The following is a 21,039-nucleotide window of genomic DNA, read 5'->3' on the forward strand; positions in this document are numbered from 1 at the left end:
TATGTCCTTTAGCATCATCCCTTACTTGTTTCAAAAAATTCCCATCTTCCATAAAAAAAGCAGTTTTTTTATCAATTCGCCATCTCTCTTGAATTTGTCTATACACAAGCCAAGAAAAGTCTGGATTTTTCTGTTTCAAAACTTCTATTGATTTGAGGCACCATTCACCACTACCACTCTGATATAACAAATCTTTATAGGATGGCGCCTCCATCACCACAAATCTAGGTATAGTCAAAAAAATATGTGATGGTATCACCCAAATTGGAAGTTTAACATCAAACTTAAAAAAATACTTTTGCCAAACTCTTAACAATGCAGCCCTTATTATATGGTTTCTAAAAGTTTTGTCAATCTTTTTCTGCATAAAAAGATAGGCATGCCACCCAAAGTACAAGTCCCATCCTTCCAGATTCAATATCCTCTTATTAGACAAATTAATCCAATCCGTCGTCCATGTTAATGCACAAGAATCATAATAAAGTATCAAATTTGGAGCTTTAAGTCCTCCACGTTCTCTAACATCTTGAATAATCTTAAATTTAACCTTCGCTTTCTTGCCTTCCCAAATGAAGCGATTCAAATCTCTCTGCCATTCTTTCAAGTTAAGTTCATTTTTTAAAATAGGTATCATCTGAAATAAAAAAAGAAACTTAGGTAAAATGTTCATTTTGATGGCCGCAATACGACCTAGCAAAGAAAAGTGAAGTTTTTTCCACATGAGTAAGTCTTTTTGTACTGATTTCCATAATTTTTCGTAGTTATTCTGATAAAGTTTCATATTAGAGGAGGACAAAAAAATTCCCAGGTACTTGACTTTACTAACCACTTCAAAACCTGATATTTGCGTAAGTTGATTTTTATCTTTAGCCATCATATTCTTTGTAAGAATTTTAGTCTTTTTAACATTAATTCTAAATCCAGCCACCTTGCCATATTGATGCAACACTTGTAACAAAGATTCCAGTGACTCAATTGGTTGAGACAATGTAAAAACTAAATCATCCGCAAAAGCTTTAAGTTTGTATTCCTTAGCAAAAATACTTAAGCCTTTAATCATTGTAGAATCTCTAATTCTAGATAGTAGAATTTCCAGTGACAATACAAATAATAAAGGAGAAAGTGGACAACCTTGTCTAGTACCTTTTTGTATATCTATAGGCTCTGTCAGGTCTCCATTTATAATTATTTGGGCAGTCTGTTTTTGATATATCGCCTTTATAGCTGTTTTAAATTGATCTCCAAAATTCATATAATCCAACATTTTGTTTAAGAACTGCCATTCCAATTTATCAAAGGCCTTCTCCGCACCAAGAAAGATAAAAGCCGAAGATATTTGATTATTCTTGTCCAAATATTCCAGTAGATTTACAATTTGCCTAATATTATTCTTCATGTATCTCCCAGATATGAAACCAGTTTGATCATCGTGTATATAATGTTGCAATATCTGCATCAGTCTATTGGCCAAAATTTTTGCAAAAATTTTGTAGTCCACATTCAACAAGGAAATAGGTCTATAATCTTTAAGTTCCAAAATTTCTTTGTCATCCTTCGGTATCAAAGATATAAAGGCTCTTGTCCAAGACTGAGGTATTTGTTCTCCCAACATAATTCTATTAAATAAAATTTTTAAAGGTTGCAACAAACAAATCTCCAAGCTTAGAGTTCATTAAAAGTTTTTGATCTTTAGCCACAATATGAGTCTCTTGTAGGCATGTAATATCATTATTAAAATGTCTTAAGTAATGAAAAATCTTACGTCTTTTGTGGGGAACATTAAGTCCGCCCACATTCCAAGATATAAGCTTACACATTAGGAGGTTTTATTCCACTGGCAATACTAGCTGCATATGATTTCACAAAAACCTTAGGTCGAGCGCCACCTACTGGCTGCGAAATAGCCGGTACTTGACAATCAGCTGCAGGGGTATCAGCTGGTGGGCGAGCTGTCATCTGTCTTTCCTTTTCCTTACGTCTATGAGCTGCGCGCGTAATTCTTTGTTCCTTCCCATTAGCTTTTGGACTTTCCTCTAGGTCCTGAACAGAAGCAGAAGAAAAATCCACAATCATCTGCTCAACCACATCAAACCTCTGGGGTGTGGGTGGGCGTTCTGATTGTAAAACAGACGCCATAAAGTCCTTAGCCTTGTTAATCGAGTTAAGTCTATCTAGACCCATACCAGTCGGGCTTCAGGCCGGGACACAGCACGGAAACGGCATTGGTCGCGTTGGTCAATGATCTCTGGAGGGCCCGGGACAGAGGCTATTCCTCTGTCCTTGTTCTTTTGGACCTCTCAGCGGCTTTTGATACTGTAGACCACGGTATCATGCTGCGGCGTCTCGGTGGGTTAGGAGTGGGNCTAGGGAGGATTTTAGGTAGGGATGATTTTAAGAAAATTTTAATTGACACACAGCTTCTAATATTTGGCTTTTAATTTGGTTTTATGGGGGTTTTTTGTTCTTTGATGTATTTTGTTTGTCTGTTTTAATATGCTGTGCACCGCCCTGAGTCCTACGGGAGAAGGGCGGTATATAAATTAAATTATTAAATTAAATTAAGTCTGTAGCGTTTGCCAGCTATTGTTACAATTATGCCCTCCGGTATGTCCCATCTAAAATTTATTTGTCTGTTCTTCAGCTCCTGTGTCAGAAAAGCATAGTCTCTGCGCGCTCTAAGTATTTTCGCTGGAATTTCTTTTAAGAGAATAATATCTTGGTTCAAAATCTTAAATCTCTGTTGATAAAAGAGCTGCATTATTTCATTACGTCTCGACTTTCTTGTAAAGTATATCACTATATCTCTGGGTAGATTTTTTTGTCTTGCAAACCAGGAATTCACCCTAAAAACACGCTCTATTTCCAAATAGATTTCTTGACCACACGACAAAGCATCCCCAAGTGCATCTGCGATTACTTGTCTTAAGTTCTCCTTTGGATCCTCAGCCAATCCACGAATCCGAATTGCAAACTCCATGTCACAAAATTGGGCAATCAGCACATCACTCTTAACATTTTCCAGACTCTCCTCTACAAGCTCAAGTCTATGGTCACTTCCTTCTGCTTTTTGCTCATTCTGTTCCACCCTTTCTGCTATTGCATCCACATAGTCAGCCAAACCTTTAAAAGCAGTTGCCACATTCGCACAATAATCATCATGCTTCTGTGCTAAATCTTGCTGTTGTTGTGATAAGTCCAATTGTTGCTGCGATAGTTGATCAAATCTATTTTGCATTTTAACATCCATCTCTTGGAACATCTCAGTCATTTGCTTAATAGTTGCGGCCATCAAATCCTGCAGCTCTCTACCGGAGGGCGGTGGAGACAAAGAAGATGGAGGGTGTGACGGATGGGAAGTTTTTGAAGTTGGCTGGGGTGTCTGAGTCATCGGAGATGTATATTTTACAATCGAAGGCAGTTTTTTTCGAAGCCATATTTGCAATAAAGTCCAATTTGTTAGAAAGTCTTATAGGCAATTCAGCCAAAGCAGATAATGCGCCAGTTAAAAGTAACAAAAGTTCAAACCGGAAATCACTTTCACTTCTTGCTGAAAAGTATCAAGCCATCGCCATTTTAAGTTCACTTTCCCTCAATCCAGCTCAGATATAGGGAAGAACGTATTATCCAAGTTAGAGTATAGTCCAAAAATACAAAGCAAACTTCCAGGGTCGGTTCGTCTGCTTACAAGGCAAACTCACAGTTAACTTTAAGTTGCAGCGGTGGCGGCGGCTTCTAGCTTCGCTACGGCGAAGGCGTCCTGGATCGCGGAGAAGCCTGGGGCTCCGGAGGAGTTCTCACCTACATCGTCCACAAGGGACGACTCGGGAACTCAACTCCTACCTCGGGCAGCTCACCTATCCCCCTATGCCCAGGGGAAAGGTATCAAGCCGTTTGACAGCTGATGCAGGCTGTCAAAACGGCTTTTACGCGGAAACAGGCGGGAGCAGCAAACAGCTGCATCCAGCGAAGTCGCCTGCCACCGGAAGTCCCGGCTGCTCCCTCTTAAGTGTGGCAAGAGAAGCCAGAATGGAAGAAAATAACTCCTTTGGTGACAGTTCTTCAATCCAACAAAATAACTCACAGAAAACCTGCACGTCTGCCAGAAGCTGACACTAAAAGTGTTTCTCACTGAGCTCCTCATTTGGTAGGGAATTATTTGGTATAGAATTGTTTAGTTTTGTTTTGTTTCATTGCCATGGCAGAAGAGAAGAAGTTCTTTAGGCTTGTATATATTTCTGCCAGCTTCCATACCGGATAATACAGGTAGTCCTTGACTTACAACCACAATTGAACCCCAACTTTATGCTGCTAAATAACACATTTGTTAAGGGAGTTTTGCCTCATTTTACAACTTTTCTTGCCACAGTTGTTCAGTAAATCACTGCAGCTGTTAAGTTAGTAACACGGCTGATAAGTGAATCTGGCTTCCCCATTGACTTTGCTTGTCAGAAGGTTACAAAAGATGCTCTCACATGACCCCAGGACACAATAGCTGTCATAAATATGAGTCAGTTTCCAAGCATCTGAATTTTGATCAGGTGACCGTGGGAATGCTGCAATGGTCGTAAGTGTGAAAAATGGTCATAAGTCACTTTTTTCAGTGCCACTGCAACTTTGAACGGTGACTAAATGAATTGTAAGTCGTTAGCATTCTTATGCAGTACGTTAGCGTTCTTATGCAGAAAACACCACAGCTTGGTTTCTCAAAATGTGGTCTGAGGACCCCTGGGGGCCCTCCAAGACCCTTCCAAAGGTCCATGAAATCAAAATTATTTGTCAGCTTATGGTGAAAAATAATACAATATTAAAATCCCATCAAACGCTTGTGAGAAGCAGCAGCGGTAGCGAATCCATCCATTTTCATTTTTAATAGTAAATATTGGTGAATACATCCTATGCAAACAAAAGGTCTTTGGGTGCTCTCCATCTTTTTTTTTTTAAAGTGACAGAAAAGCAACCCAGGCAGAGCTTCTTTGGCTTAAGATATGCAACAAAATCTGCCTAGAAAACTATGATTTACAATTCAGTGTTTCTCAACCTTGACCATTTTAAGGCATGTGGACTTCAACTCCCAGAATTCCACAGCCAGCAATGCTGGCTGTGGAATTCTGGGAGTTGAAGTCCACATGCCTTAAAATGGTCAAGGTTGAGAAACACTGATTTTACATTTTGTATTTTGTAAGCCTAGTGCAGGGGTAGGCTGAGCCATGCTGGCTCAGGAATTCTGGGAGTTGTAGTCCACGAGTCGTAAAAGAGCCAAGGTTGCCTACCCCTGGCTAGTGGTTTGTTGAATAAACTTATCCAGACAAGTGATGCGATTTATCGCGACGGGACCTCATTCCACCCCAAGGCTTTACCATCTGATTCCATTACACACCAGTCTGTGCCCTCCATTACGATTCAAGAGCTATGCCGAAGAAAAGCCAAATAGCAAAAATCGGGGCGATGCTGATACGGACTTGGAGGTGGGGCAGTCTAGGGGCGGCTCCCCGGAGAGGCTCGGGCAGACGAATCTAAAGACGCCGCTTTTGCTTCGACTTTCGGCCTCTTACCTGCCTCCCAGCACGCGCCAAACGCAAAGGCAGCGGTTGCTGCCAGCCAACTCCTTTACGCGCGCGGCGCCCGTATCGTAGCAACGGGAGGCAGCTCGGTGAAAGCGCCGTCTTCCTTTCACCATTCCGGAACTTGGACAACGTATTTTATCGCGAGATTTCATCTCTGCCGCCCCCCCCCCGCTATAATATAACATGTGTTTATTGCTTTACTAGATTTATGTCCCCCCCCATCTCGTCTGGAGGCGACTCTAGTTAGTAATATAATATAAATATCATATAAATATCATATGTCATAACATTAGTATAGCATAATAAATATATATTAGATAATATATATGATATATTAGATCAGTGTTTCTCAACCTGGACAATTTTAAGGCATGTGGACTTCAACTCCCAGAATTCCACAGCCAGCAAAGCTGGCTGTGGAATTCTGGGAGTTGAAGTCCACATGCCTTAAAATTGTCAAGGTTGAGAAACACTGTATTAGATAATGATATATTAGATCAGGGGTAGTCAACTTTGGCTCTTTTATGACTCGTGGACTTCAATTCCCAGAATTCCTGAGCCAGCTGAGCTTAGCTGGCTCAGGAATTCTGGGAGTTGAAGTCCACGAGTCCTAAAAGAGCCAAGGTTGACTACCCCTGTATTAGATAATACAATATTAGATAGATTCACGAGAATATTTGCTCATTTAATTATCACTTTTCCTATGTATACAAATACGATCATTTCTTCATATACACAACTCCACTGTTTAACAACCATCCTTTTCTTTTTATAGCACGTCTGGTGCCCTAACGATGCTGTGGTTGCTGTATTGTCAGAGCTATTGTTCTGAAAGTAAACCCACTACTCATGTTAAAAAAAGTGATGCATCGCATAAGAAAGTTGTAGCAAACCTAAATCTTGCTGTTAGTTGCGAAGTCGTGTCCAACCCATCGCGACCCCGTGGACAACGTTTCTGAAAGGAAGTTAAGATTTATTCATTGCAAAACAGCTTGGACTTCAAGTCAGTGTGGACTCCTGACAACTGCCTGAACAAAGTCCCTAAAGGGTTTTTTTTGGCAAGATTTCGGAAGTGGTTTGTCTTTGCCTGCTTCCACCGAACCACCAGCACACACGCTACTCTTCCCCGTTGCCTAAATCCTACGTTGTGTTCATTGTGGTGGTGCTTACTGCCTAATAACAACGAATATAAATGCAAGATCCCGTTAAATAAAAAGAAAGCTTAAAGGGGACCTCACTCCCGCTCCAAAGTTCTATCTAGGAACCCTTCCGTTCTTATTGATCTAAGGCATCTTGGGAGATGTAGTCCTCGTCTGTTTCTCGCCCGCAGCGAATTGTGGTTCGTCGGGGTTTTCCGGCGCGCGGTGCTGACGTCATAGCGGGCTCACTCCCGCTCCAAAGTTCTATCTAGGACCCCTTCCGTTCTTAGTGATCTAAGGCATCCTGGGAGATGTAGTCCTCGTCTGTTTCTCGCCGCAGCGAATTGTGGTTCGTCGGGGTTTTCCGGCGCGCGGTGCTGACGTCATATCGGGGGGGGTGAGTAAGTGGGTGGGAAGAGGAAAGGAAGCGGGTGTGGTGACGGCTGCTGCTGCTGCTGCTGTGTCAGTGTACCTGAGTGCGGGCGGGATGGTCACTCCGGTAGGTGTTTACCGGCTCCGCTGCTCCCTGGCTGGGCACGAGCTGGACGTCCGGGGGATCAGTTGCTGCCTCTTCCCGACAGGATCGTTCGTGTCCGTATCCCGAGACCGGACGGCGCGTGTTTGGGCGCCGAACAGGTTAGTAGCAACAGAGGGAAAGCCCGAGAGGGTGCCGGGAGTTGTTTGTGTTTGTGTGTGCGCGTCCTATAGGGCCTATTGGGGCTGGGGGCGCTTGCCTTGCAGGCATTGCGTGCGGTATGAGATCTGATGGGCTTTTTTTCCCCCCTCGATCCACTTAGGGAGGGATCGGACAGGAGTTGAACAGTTAGCCCAGGGGTAGTCAACCTTGGCTCTTTTATGACTCGTGGACTTCAACTCCCAGAATTCCTGAGCCAGCTTAGCTGGCTCAGGAATTCTGGGAGTTGAAGTCCACGAGTCATAAAAGAGCCAAGGTTGACTACCCCTGAGTTAGCCGGTTGATTCTTAAGAGGTTACAACACCCGGATCTTGGCTGAAAATCTGTCCATATTACTACTGTTTCCTGTTTTACTGGATCAGAGGTTGACGGTCCCAGATAGTTTGAACTACAGTTCTCATCAGATCTAGCCAGCAGAATAATTGGTAGGTGCTTCTGAGAATTGCAGGTCCAGACATCAGGAGGATTGTACTTTACCTGTCTTGGTAAACAGGCCATAGTGGTTTGTTTTTTTTAAAAAAAAAATCAAAAACAAAAAAGTTTTGTATATGCTCATCCATTGTGTGTATGTAGATTAGTCCCAGCAAATGCATCCTAGAGATTTATCTGCCTTTATGGAAATGGAAAACAATGTTTTTAAAGTCTTCTTGTGAACACACCAAAAAGAAATGGACTGACACGGCAAGTATGTTCAATTTGAACCAGAAGCAGCACCAAATCTGGCTTTTGCAGTGGAAGATGGAACTTTTATATGTTGTAATATAAAGTCCAGTCTTCTGAAATTTAATAATGACTGCCTTAGGATTTCTTACAAATATGCAACAAAAATACAGTGCTCATGTTACATGCATTGTCGGTATAATTTCATTATTAGAAATTATTCTCAGATTTGCTTCTCAAATATTTCCCCAAACTATTTGCTTAAATATATCGCTGTAAGTTTCTAAGTCCGTTTTTTTAGAGAATAGTGGTTTTCAGAGTAATAAACAAATTAGGACTAGATGTACATATGAAAGGCCTGAGTAGTAGTTATTTGATGCATTCACTGGAGAAATAGAAAGTATTGTGCCATTGGAGAAATGGAAACTATGCTGACTAAGGAAGTGAAACCAAAAGGAACATGTTTCAGCTTATAAAGTTTAAATTAGGTGCTTGTGGAGTTATGATTTACAAAGAATCTGGTTTTTTTCAACACAAATTAGAGTTTTGTGGAAAATAAAAGATCACAATTTAAAGATTTTTAACCTTCTGATCTTACTTGCTGAAATATACATTTTAGTTACAACGCAGCTATTTTATTTTTTTTAGCAAAAACTCTGTTCTTGGATTGCAGAGGAAAATAGGAACTATGACACATTAATAAAGTATACTAAAATTTAGTTTTCTGTTTCAAAAGATTTCTCTAATCTCTTTAGTGTATTAAGACATAGAAGTTTTATTTGATTTTGGTTGTAAATTTGGTATTTATTTTTAGTCCAAACAGAGGATTTCATGAAATACACTGCTTGAGCGGCCATTCCAATTTTGTTTCTTGTGTGTGTGTCATCCCTCCAAGTGACTTTTACCCCCATGGATTAATTGCTACTGGTGGTAATGACAGCAATATTTGTATCTTCACTATGGACAAGTCTACACCACTGTATGTTCTTAAAGGTCATAAAAACACAGGTAAGAAAAATCTGTTTTAACTATACAATTAAGCAATTTATGTGTGATTTCCAGTGGAAAGGCATAACCATCGACAATGTATGTCTATATAAAACAATCCTCTTTATAGGTTTACAAACAGTGTACATTAAGTATAAGACTTAACTAATTAAACCGTCCCATAATACTTACACGGTCAGTGTAAAATACTACGAGAACTTATTTAGATTTATATATTTGTTATAATTAAACATGATAACAAGTTGTAAAATATAATTATATAAAATTAAAGGATTTTGCATTTGTCAGTTTAGCCTTGTAAATAGGACAAATATTTAGGGAATGGCTAAACTAACAATGTTATATTGATACTGCATTATGCCCATGACCATAAATTCTAGCATTATGCAGTGCATCTTTAAATTAAATATTTTTGTTTATTAAAATACTTTTAAGTTTATATTTCTACTTAGAAAAATCCAGAGCGACATGTTAAAGGAAGGGGGGAAAGCAGTTTGAATTCAGTACTTTGTAGGAATGAGACAAAGAGTGATTAAAAAAAAATGAGGTCGGGGGAAACTAATACATAGTGTTAATAGCTGTATGGAAAGGAAGTTGCTTGTTTAGGTATTTACTTTGGCTGTGATTTTGTTGGTTTTTTAGCATAGTTTTTATTGCTACTTCATAAAGGAAATAAGTATGAAAATCAGAATATTGGATTTTGTTCTGATGTATCTTTAGGATTACAATAGTTATCGGAAAAGCTACATCTCAGCTGTTCCTGATTGCTAGCATATCAGAACTTTTCTGAGTTTGACAATGCTGATTTCTCTTCTAGTTTGCAGCCTCTCCTCTGGGAAATTTGGCACCCTACTTAGTGGTTCCTGGGACACGACAGCTAAAGTCTGGTTGAATGACAAGTGCATGATGACGTTACAGGTATGGAAGCTCCTTTGCTGCCATTAGTGAACCAACAGATAATGATGTGTGTGTGTGTGTTGGTATGTGCACGCTTCAGAAAACACAGATGGGCTCTGGCAGAGAAAATATCCTTTTTTTATAGGGCCACACTGCAGCAGTCTGGGCTGTGAAGATACTACCTGAACAAGGTTTGATGTTGACTGGTTCAGCTGATAAAACTATTAAACTGTGGAAGGCAGGTAGATGCGAGAGAACATTTACTGGTAGGTAATTGCCTATACAGTTTTTAAATACAAAATTGTGAGAAACTTGTTTTTTTTAATGCAAAAATGGATACTGTTCCCTAGGCTGAATGTTGCGATACAGAATCTTGTTTTGTTAATAGATGCAAGCATTAGAATATTTTATTTTGCTAGCCTGGTTCAGCTTTTGTGTACTGTATTCTTGGGAAATAACTGTGTTTCAATTCAGATTTTTGACTACTGGTCATATCAGTGTTTGATTTTTACAGTACACTCTGCACTGTAAACAATTTTGATTGGGTTAACAAAAAAAAGCTTTTTACATGTAATGAATAATGTGCAAGAAAATAACTGGGTCCATTTGATTGATGAGTGAATTGATAGCACTGAGTTAGATTTATAGGGGAAAAAAATCTAAGAAAGCTTAGAGTTTAACTGCGTATCTTCTCACATAAGTGAGTTTAACCCAAGGATTCACTTCTGAGTCCTTTTACACGAGGATAACATTTCCATTGAAGGTAGTTAGCCTACTGCCTGAATAAGCTGATTTACAATTCATGTATTGTTTGTTAATGCAGAGAATAGGAAAATGATAAAATAGGCACCAAGCACTAGAAAAATATTTTTCCTTGGGGTATACTGAGAGTTAGTGTAAACTAACAGGCACGTGGGAATTATTTTGTATTTAGCAGAAGTCTGTATGTACGTTTGGGAAAAATAATTTAAAAAAAGGTTTGAAATTTTACTGTAAACGAATAAACAGGCGTGGTTAGAATCTAAAGATATGTGAAGATTTCTAGCCCTTTCTACTATTGTGGGAGGATATTCCATGCTTGACTTTGCCACTAGAATGGCAATTATTCATCTCTGAAGTCTCTGTTTTGTGCAAATATGGGACAGGCACCCCCAGCTATTAGCAAATTTTCCTATGAATGATGCTCCATTATGGAAAAGTCTCAGATCTTAAAGTTAATACTTTCCTTTAAAAAAAAAAAAGATCAATTCAAGCCATCTTTTCTCATGTTGGGTGGGGAGGCAGTTGGTATCATACAGGGATGTGTCTAACAAAAAAATGAAAGTATGCTGGAAAAAACTATTTATTTCAAAGGTTTGCATGGCTGTTAATGTTACCAACCAACTCTGGTTGGTTCGTAGCACCAATAAAAATAGTAACTATAAAGCATAAAACAGTAAAATGATAAAACAAAAATTCTACCTCTTAATCAGCTCCTTAGGATGCTTCGCAGCAAGGTTCAGTTACCCTTAGTTTATCCCGTCCCGTCCCATCTTGTCCCATCCCATCCTATCACCTGAGTAAAAAGCCAGGTCTTGAGGGTGTTCCAAATGGCTAAAAGGATGGGGGAGGCCCCCAAAGTAAACCATCCCTGTCGGTTTAACGTCCTGCCCCTCGCAACCATCCCTGTCGGTGCCTTTTCCGGACGAAGGCTCCAGGGTAATCTACCGTCTTAAAGACCCTTCCCTAGACCTATACGAATCCCGTCCTCATCCGTTGGAACCGAGAAAATACTGAGCACCTGAAGTTGAGGGTCTTAAGGACTCGGTCGGATGCTGGGTCAGGAATTCTGGGAGTTGAAGTCCACGAGTCATAAAAGAGTCAAGGCTGCCTACCCCTGGCTTAGGGAAAGCTAACAGGAATAAGAAGAAATGAAAGTTACTTGACCAGTTAGACATACTGAAATCAACTATTTAGCTTGGATACAGGTGGTCCTTGTTTTACAACTGTGACTGTTCAAAGTTACCATAGCACTGAAAAACAAGAGACAACTAATCCTCCCACTTATGCTGGTTGCAGCATTCACACAATCACATGATTAAAATTTGAGTGCTTGGCAATCGGCATGTATTTACAGGTGAACAGGTCATGAGATCCCCATGTGTGACCTTCCCAACCAGCTCCAACAAGCAAAATCAATGGGAAAAGCAGTATTCAGTGAATGACATGATTCACTTAACAACTACCATGATTTGCTTGGCCCAAAAAAGGATCATAAAATCAGGCTCAACTCACTTAACCTATTTAACAACATGAATTCTGATCCCAATTCTGGTTATAAATGGAGGACTATCTGTATAAAGCTTCAATCAATGAGACCCACCAGTTGTCTCTGAGCTAATTTTTGTATTCTGCGTTTTTGGGCAGGTTTGTAAGAGGAAAATTACCCTTTCATTCTGTATTTTATGTTAGATTGCCAACAAAAATGTTGAAAAGAATGCAGTGAGAGAAGTATTAATTCTCACATTTTTACAAGACCATAGGCTAGTCACTTCCTGTAGGAAAAGAACTATTGTTTTTCCTTATAGTAATACGTAATAATATATATTGTGTAGTAACACATAGTTCACCCCATCATGAGTTATTTTACATTTAGTTTCTGTAGTTTAAAATTCTCATTTGTCTCTTACATCGTTTAATTGATATCCCTATCAGTGTAATCAGTAAATAGGATTCTGACAAGGAATGATGAAGAAAACTGTTTTAAAAACTTTTTTTTTTTAAACATCAGTTTGATTACTGGAGAATACTTCTTGGTGACTTATTCACTTCTGTCATTTGTTATTTAGTCTGTTGGGTTCAGCTGTTTTTGCTGCTTTAGAAGTTCCCTAGTGGCCAGCAAAAAAGCTCTCTAAGGCGGTAATGCTTTTTATAAGAAGTTGGAGGAAGTTGATGAAATTTATATTTATTACCTTAGTTATGCAACCTGTGAAATATTGAATTTGCGCTACCTTGGTAAACTAGTTATTTACTATCTCAGATTAGATTACTATGCAAAATCATTTGTTTTATTTTTCTTAGATAACTCAAAGTATGATCGATAATGTTAATGACTGTTGATTTGCTGCTGGAGATGCCAGCTACAGTTTTGGCATGTTCTATTATTCTATTATTGCCACATTTTGGACAGAAATCAGGGTTGGATTGAACTCTACGTGTTAAGAAGCATATGTTTTCTTCTTGGCTATAAGCTTAATGCTTAGAATCTATCAAAATATCAAAAATTGTGGATTATTTAGAGGAGGGAGCCACCCTTAAGGAGCATACAACAACAGAAGTCTACTTCTTGATTTTCAGTATTGATTCTTAATATGTGTTGTTGGTCAACTTTCAAACTAGTTTTTCTTGCCAAAGCAAGAAAACTTTGGCGCAATACATACTTCTATGTTACTTTATCGTAATAAAAAGTTGTGTTGCTATTTAGAACTTAATGCCAGGCTTCCTTCTTTAAGTTTTAGAAATAGTCCAGTGTTGTTGGTATTTTCATGCATCAGTGTGACTTTAGCTACGTATTTGAGTATGAAGAGACTCCAATCTATATATGGAAAGGATATATAAATATCCAGGTTGAAAGGACGGTTGTAATTTTTGTATCAATGAAAATGTTTTTCTATGTATTAAGTTGCATCATAGATGCATGCAGTATACATAACACATTGCTATATGATTCCCCACTTAACTATACCTTATGTGCCAACTTGGTTTCCAGTCTCTCAGAGAAATCTCAGTAGAATAGCAGTATTGATTTTATATCATGAATATTAGCAGGGTCTATATTTGAAAGATTGATCTCAGAGATCAGGAAAGCAAGAGCACTGATGGCAATTACTGTAAACCTGGTTACAAACCTTGCTTCTTGTCATTTAAAAGAGGTTGAGTCAGATCTTCTTTGTAGGGCTGAACACGGGGGTATGGCTCTTTTATAGGGAGAATATAAACGTTTGAACAATTTATCAAAGAACTAAATTTCTAATCTATCAAACCTTTCTTTTCAAAGGACATGAAGACTGTGTAAGAGGCCTAGCTATTTTAAGTGAAACAGAATTTCTTTCCTGCGCAAATGATGCCAGCATTCGAAGGTGGCATATATCTGGTGAATGTCTTCAAGTTTATTATGGCCACACCAATTATATATATTGCATTTCTGTCTTCCCTCAAAGTAAAGGTAAGACTTGGGCTGCAAGATAACTCTCTCCACTTTTTTTTTCTTTTACAAATGGCAACATCATTTTTTTTTTTCTAGATTATTGTCACTGCTAGTATAGAATTACTACTAAATAAAATCCCAGTTCCTTCCCTTGTATTGGAATAATAGTTCAAGTTTATTACTTAAGGTAACAAGAATTCTTCCATCTGCCAAGGCATCCCTGGCCACCTGTCCCAAACTCTGAAGTAGCAGAGTTGTAGTAGCAGAGTTTGAGGCATGAATACATAATGCCAAGTAATAATGTGGTTTGATTTTGGTTGAGCAGTTTGTGAGCAAAGTGGTTATGATTTAATATTGTGTGAACCATGTCATTGTGGTTTATTCAACCAGCTGTGCTACAATACAAATAAATAAATAATCATAAATCAACATGTGAACCCTAGCAATGTTCACAGTGTGCTGTCCGGGTTTGTTTAGTCTTTTTGTTTGCCTCTTCTGAGCTAATTATTCACCTTAGATCAAGGACTGCTCTAGAGTTATTTATAAATAAAAACTGTCCATGATGACTGTTGACAATCTTTCATTACTGATAAAATTCTAAAACTCCTTGAAGGTTACTAATAAGGCATTTGAGAAGGTTACTCTAAGAAGGCATTTGAGTAGAGACCTAATAATGGTGTTATACTTCATTCCCCTGCAATACAATACTGACACATTTCTTTTTAGCTAAGCAAACTTGGTGTGGTTTAATTGTCAGATTTCTTGGTAGTTTTTCCTGAATTTGTTCAGGTTAATAGCTTGGCTCCAAAGAACGTCTTTTGTGCAGTGCCGCTTCCATTTTGGTGAGTTTTGTTCCTATTACTTTGCTGTGGAGAACCTCTTCTAATATGGTTTGCAATGTAGCACAGCAATTGCTGCTAGGTCAGGGATGGGGAACCTTGGCTCTTTTATGACTTGTGGACTTCAACTCCCAGAATTCCTGAGCCAGCATGGCTGGCTCAGGAATTCTGGGAGTTGAAGTCCACAAGTCATAAAAGGGCCAAGGTTCCCCACCCCTCTGCTAGGTGAAGGGATTTGGTACATGCTTTCAAACACATTATACCCACTCTGCAAATCTAACTGTAAGAGAACACTTCTGATTGTATAAAGATGTTGCGGTATGCAAATCATTCTACACAGTGTAGGAAATCACCGCTTCAAATGAGCAAATATTAGGATGGGATTATCGTACATCTGCAATACAGGTTAACGTTTGTATGAACGATAATGCAGCTGTTCAGTTTGGTTCTTTTTACACAGTCATGCTTTGTTGTCTCGTTACAGATTTCGTTACAGCTGGTGAAGATCGATCACTCAGAATCTGGAGGAAAGGAGATTGTGTACAAACTATCAGGCTTCCTGCTCAGTCTGTTTGGTGTTGCTGTATTTTAGACAATGGGGATCTTGTGGTTGGAGCAAGGTATCTTGCCACCCGTTTAGATAAATTAGTAACAGCACTAGGCAAGAACAGTATCAGTTTTATACAATGTAATGAAATAATTTGGTGAATTTACTAATATTGGCTGCAGTTATGTATCACAAATGACCCTTAGCATAGTTAGGTTTACACTCTGTCCTCTGATTTCGCTTGGCTGTGAGGAGTGATTGGAAGCTTCTGTTTTCCATTTCTGATTAAGGAGACCAACTGAGCTGGCTTCAAGGAGCCACAAATAAGAAGAGTCATAATTTGTCAGAGGTCAGTCATTGTGGTCACTACCGCAGTCACTATGGGAAACGTCCAGGATTTTAAAACCGAAGTTTTAAGCTTCAATCTTGTTGCGGCAGGAGCAGGGGGAACTTATAATATGAAAAGAGCAGGTAGTCCTCGACTCACAACAGTTTGTTTAGTGACCGTTTGAAGTTACAGTGGCACTGAAAAAAGGTGACTTATGACCATTTTTCACACTTATGATCGTTGCAGCATCTCCGTGGTCATATGATTTACATTCGGATGCTTGATAACTGGTTGCTGTTTAGGACGGTCGCAGCGTCCCGGGGTCACGTGATCCCACTTTTTTGCGACCTTCTGACAAGCAAAATCAACGGGGGAAGCCAGATTCACTTTGACTAATTTAACAACTGCAGTGATTCACCTAACAAATGTGGCAGGAAAAGTCGTAAAAACGGGACAACACTCCCTTAACAAATGTCTCACTTAGCGACATACATTCTGGGCTCAATTGTGTTTATAAGCCGAGAATTACCTGTACAGTATCGCATTGATTTAAGTTTAAAATACATTGGAGTAGTGTTTCTCAACCTTGACAATTTTAAGGCATGTGGACTTCAACTCCCATAATTCCACAGCCAGCATTGCTGGCTGTGGAATTCTGGGAATTGAAGTCCACATGCCTTAAAATTGTCAAGGTTGAGAAACACTGCATTGGAGAGAGTGTGGGTTTTAAACAGCAAGGCAAAGTTTAGCAGCAAAGTATCATCTGAAACAGGACACTATGTCATTTTTCCCCCCAAGACTACATTCACTCCCTACCTCACCCATCACTTGGACAGCAGCCTGCTTGAGTTTGAAGCGGGGGTTTCATAGCTGGTAATTAAGTACCACCTGGGGGTCCTTCCCTAGGAGTGGTGTTATGCAGCTACTGGTTGTCTCAAAGAAAGGACAGGAATTAAGGCTGTTGGGGCTCTTTTGTGTAATAACATGAGGGCAAGAACCCTACCTTCAGTGGGATTCTATGATAAATTGTACAGATGAAGGGTTTGGTGCTGTTCCTAGAGAAGATTATTAGGAAGTTTGGAGACAGATGCCGCCAATAGATTACTGATGTCCAATAACATCTTCAGGAAGTGGTGTGGGCTCTCAATAATGTGCCGAATGAGGGATAACATAAATTGAAATTGAATCCAAACAAGATGGAGATGCTCATTGTGAGGGACCCTAATTCCAGAGAGGTGTAAGTAGGTCTGTTCTGAATGGGATTATCCTCTCCCAGAAGGAGCAGGGTATGCAGTCTGGAGGTGCTTCTAGACCCAAATTTCTCTCTGGTTTCCCAGATTGATGCAACCACCAGGAATGCCTTTTATCAGTTTCAGCTGATATGCCAACTGTGTCCCATTCTGGAAGGAAATGATGTTAAAACTGTGATGTGTGTGCTGGTAACCTCCAGGCTTGATAATGGTAATGCACTCTTATGTGGGGCTGCCTCTATATCTAATCTGTGGAAACTTCAGCCGGTACAAAGATCAGCAGCCAGGTTGGTCTGGGGAGAAACATAGAGGCCCATATTATGCATGGGCTTTAAAGCACTACACAGACTGCCAGTTTGGTTCTGGCCAAAACACAAAGTGTTGATTATTGCTTTTAAAGCCTTCAAGCCTTTTGAAAGAATGTCCCTTTTCTACAAACTTTTCACTTTTGCAGAGATCATCTGGGGAGATTGCCATGAGAATTTCTCTCAATAGATTGGCATTGGGCCTTTTCTGTTATTACCATAGCTCTTTGGAATACACCCCCAGCCAAATTGAGGGGCCCAGTATCTTTATTTTTTTTTAATTTTAAATTTCTTTAAATTGGTGATGGTTATTTTTAATTATTTTATGTACTTGATTTTATTGGCTTTATTTTAATTACTTTGTTTGATTTTAAATTAGTTTTAATTGAAAACTGTCGAGAAATTTCGGAGGCCAGCAGACTAAGACAATAATTCTTAAATTGCAAATTAATAGTAGATAATGCCTGCTGATATTTTGTATTATTTGAAAAATACAAGCTAGCTTGTTAGCCTTCTTCCTTTTCCCTAAGTAATTAATAACTCTATACTAGCCATTGATCATCGCAGTTTAAAACAGAACTTCCATATTCAAAAGTTAATGAACTTTAGATACTGGAGAAAATTATTCTCTAGTTGAACCAGTCAGGTTCTTAGAGATACTGTAGCTATTTTGATTTTAATTCTAGTTCAAACTATATTAAGCAAAGACGTCCATTGAACACAGGGCTTTTTAAATGAATTTTGAAGGTATCCTTCAGCATGTCTTATTGTTTATAACTTTATGACACATCATCGATGTTCATGGAATCTAGTGTTTCCATGTTTTTAAAAGTAGACTGAAACGTTAAAAGAAGCCAGTCTCTATGATATTTCATTGCATTATTTTGAATTCATTGGGGGGGGATCTAAGAAGGGGTTCTTTATGAGCTGGACCTTTTAAAGACAAACATAGCAGTTAATGGGAAAGTAATGAATGAAACTACTTTGTTGGATAACCAGAACAATTTTTACTCCTCCTTCAGTGATGGAGTTATCAGAGTGTTCACAGAATCTTTGGAGCGCACAGCCAGCCTGGAGGAGATTCGTGCTTTTGAAAATGAGCTTTCTCAAACAACAATTGATTCTAAAACTGGCGACCTAGGGGACATCAATGCTGATGACCTTCCTGGTAGAGAACATCTGAATGAACCTGGTATGGTAACTGTTGTCTTCTCCTTCCCCCAAAAGTTAAAGCAAACATTAATGACTTTTGAACATGCATACTAGAAATCTTAATTGCTGAATGTTTTCTGCCTGTTTAAAAATGAGCAATCTTTGGTACTATCTCCAACAGAACAATTTAAAATCTAGGGGAAAAAAATAAGATAGGAAGCAGTGTGTATGCTATAGTGAGGTGCTGAATGATGGAATAAAAAATCAATAAATAGAATTATGATCAAGTGAATGCATTTAGAGGTAACTTTCGCATGCTGAGTTCAAACTTTAGGGAATAGCCCCTTAAGTTAAGAAAGGTCAGATAACAAAATAACTTTCGATCCTTGAAGTAAAATCTCTGAATTCATGTAAGTCTGGATTTGTCATTAGTCTGCAACATTATTACAAGATAATGAGATTATGGCTTTATTGTTGGTTTTTTGTTTGCCTAATCATGATAATACTGTTCTCCCCATTATGTGTAAATGGCTAGTTGGAAGAGAGCTTCTCTGTAATCCAGCATACACAGAGTTACAGCAGACTGGAAGCCTTAAACACGTTTATAGAAAAATAAAACTTATCAAAGTTGTTATTCTTGAAATTTATTTTTGTTTAGTCTTTCTGATTTGTTTTGTTCTTTTTTATCTTTTATTTTTGAAGGAGCTAATTTAACTCCGGTAAAGTACAGGTGGTCCTCAACTTACAACAGTTCTTACAACGGCACTGAAAAAAGTGATTTATGACCGTTTTTCACTCTTACGACCATTGCAGCATTGCTGTGATCACGTGATCAAAATTTGGATGCTTGACAACTGACTCGTATTTATGACAGTTGCAGTGTCCCGGGATCATGTGATCAACTTTTGTAAACTTTTGACAAAGTCAGTGGAGAAATCACATTCACTTAACAACCGTGTTACTAACTTTAACAACTGAAAGTGATTCACATAACAACTGTGGCAAAGTAGCTTGTAAAATGGGGCAAAACTCACTTAACAAATGTTTCACTTAACAGCCATTGTGGTCGTAAGTTGAGCACCTGTATTCAGTCTTAAATTGTGTAATAATTTAGAGTTATCATAATGTTTGAACGATGCCGCAACCAGTCTCAATAGAAACAATTAAATCTTTATTCTTTGGAGGCTATAATTTAGATTTTGGCAAACCCACAATTTGTTTTGAGTCCTGGAGTGTTGAACAACCTACTAGAACCCAATTCACATATAAAGCTAAATTGTAAAGCATGGTTCATACACCTTAGTGGTTTTAATTTATATAACTGACTGCTTTTTTTTTTAGTTTATAGAAATAGAGTAGATGGTCTGCAGAATACCTTCTCCCTCCCCATGTAGACCGATCCAAGATGATTTGTGCATTTCCATACTTGCATAGTTTGAAGTAGGAAGTACTTTGTGATATATGTCAATTATGTAGGATTAGAAATATGCTTATGGAAACTTTTACTCTTGAAAAATCGCTTGCACAACTTCCAATTTGCTACAAGAGAAGTTGCCGCAAGTTCCAGTTTGACTTCAAAATGAGTCATGTTCATTTACATTTTCATATACTTGCTGCATATTGTGATATATGCATGCATTATATTTGGCTAATTGTGTACCTGTAGTTTGTACATATGTCTTTATTTACTTTTAAAATTGCCTCTAGTTGATAAATAATCAAGGGTCTCTCCTAAGCATTACATCAGGTATTTGCATTAAGCATGCTACTTTACATTAGAAGTCTTAAAGGATGAATCAGCGAAATTTTTGGAACGCCTTGTGACGTAGAGTTCTTACATACATCTGCACACCATCACAGTAGCGTTTTGCTTTGATGTAAGCAACATGCGGAATGAAAAAAAAGGAATAAGAAATATTCAAGGAAATACAAGCCTCTCGTATTTGATTTACAACTGCCCGCTAAGCAAGCTAGTGAGCTATGGGCCAGCTTTGCTGATTTATTAAGTTATGCTCTTCCCCAGTTATTTATTTGTGATTGATGTGCCTTTTGCATTCAAGAAGGAAATTCAACAATCTCAACATTCACAACAACATATATGGCACTTCAGTATGGACCCATAGATACTGAGAACTGTCACCCATTATGCCTTTGGTCAATCAGGGCTTTTGCATAATGGTTTCGTATAAAGATGATATAGAGTAAGTTACAAGGCTTAGTTGTACCCGTTGCCATAAGCATTCTCTACAGTACTAATGGTACAAAATTACGTTTATTGGGTACACCAGAGGCATAATCAAAGCCTAGCTTTACCCTGAAACATGTTCATGCTATATGGCGTAAGATATAATTTTTAATCTGGAGCAGGTTTTCTCAGCCTTTTTTTTCTTCTTTTTACCTCCTAGGAACCCTTGAAATAATCTTTAGACTTCAAGAGTGCTCTTCCTTAAAACTGGGGGGGGGGGGGGGG

General features: G+C 38.7%; 2 protein-coding genes across 2 annotated transcripts in view; one reads left to right on the forward strand and one right to left on the reverse strand.

The window, feature by feature from the left end:
* Positions 1–5,617, reverse strand: part of IFT74 (intraflagellar transport 74) — a 48,483-nt gene extending 42,866 nt beyond the window's left edge. Inside the window, exon 1 of the mRNA XM_015819581.1 lies at positions 5,553–5,617. The gene's annotated coding sequence lies outside the window, so the exon portion shown is untranslated. The remainder of the gene's footprint in view (positions 1–5,552) is intronic.
* Positions 5,618–7,157: 1,540 nt separating this feature from the next.
* The window catches only part of PLAA (phospholipase A2 activating protein), a 27,664-nt gene continuing 13,782 nt past the window's right edge, over positions 7,158–21,039 (forward strand). Inside the window, exons 1-7 of the mRNA XM_015819583.1 lie at positions 7,158–7,339; positions 8,872–9,065; positions 9,883–9,983; positions 10,108–10,228; positions 13,999–14,166; positions 15,472–15,607; positions 18,440–18,609. Coding sequence (XP_015675069.1) covers positions 7,191–7,339; positions 8,872–9,065; positions 9,883–9,983; positions 10,108–10,228; positions 13,999–14,166; positions 15,472–15,607; positions 18,440–18,609 — 1,039 coding nt within the window. The 5' untranslated portion in view covers positions 7,158–7,190. The remainder of the gene's footprint in view (positions 7,340–8,871; positions 9,066–9,882; positions 9,984–10,107; positions 10,229–13,998; positions 14,167–15,471; positions 15,608–18,439; positions 18,610–21,039) is intronic.

This window comes from Protobothrops mucrosquamatus, unplaced genomic scaffold, assembly GCF_001527695.2.
Source record: "Protobothrops mucrosquamatus isolate PMUCROS unplaced genomic scaffold, P.Mucros_1.0 scaffold956, whole genome shotgun sequence".
Lineage (NCBI taxonomy): Eukaryota > Metazoa > Chordata > Lepidosauria > Squamata > Viperidae > Protobothrops > Protobothrops mucrosquamatus.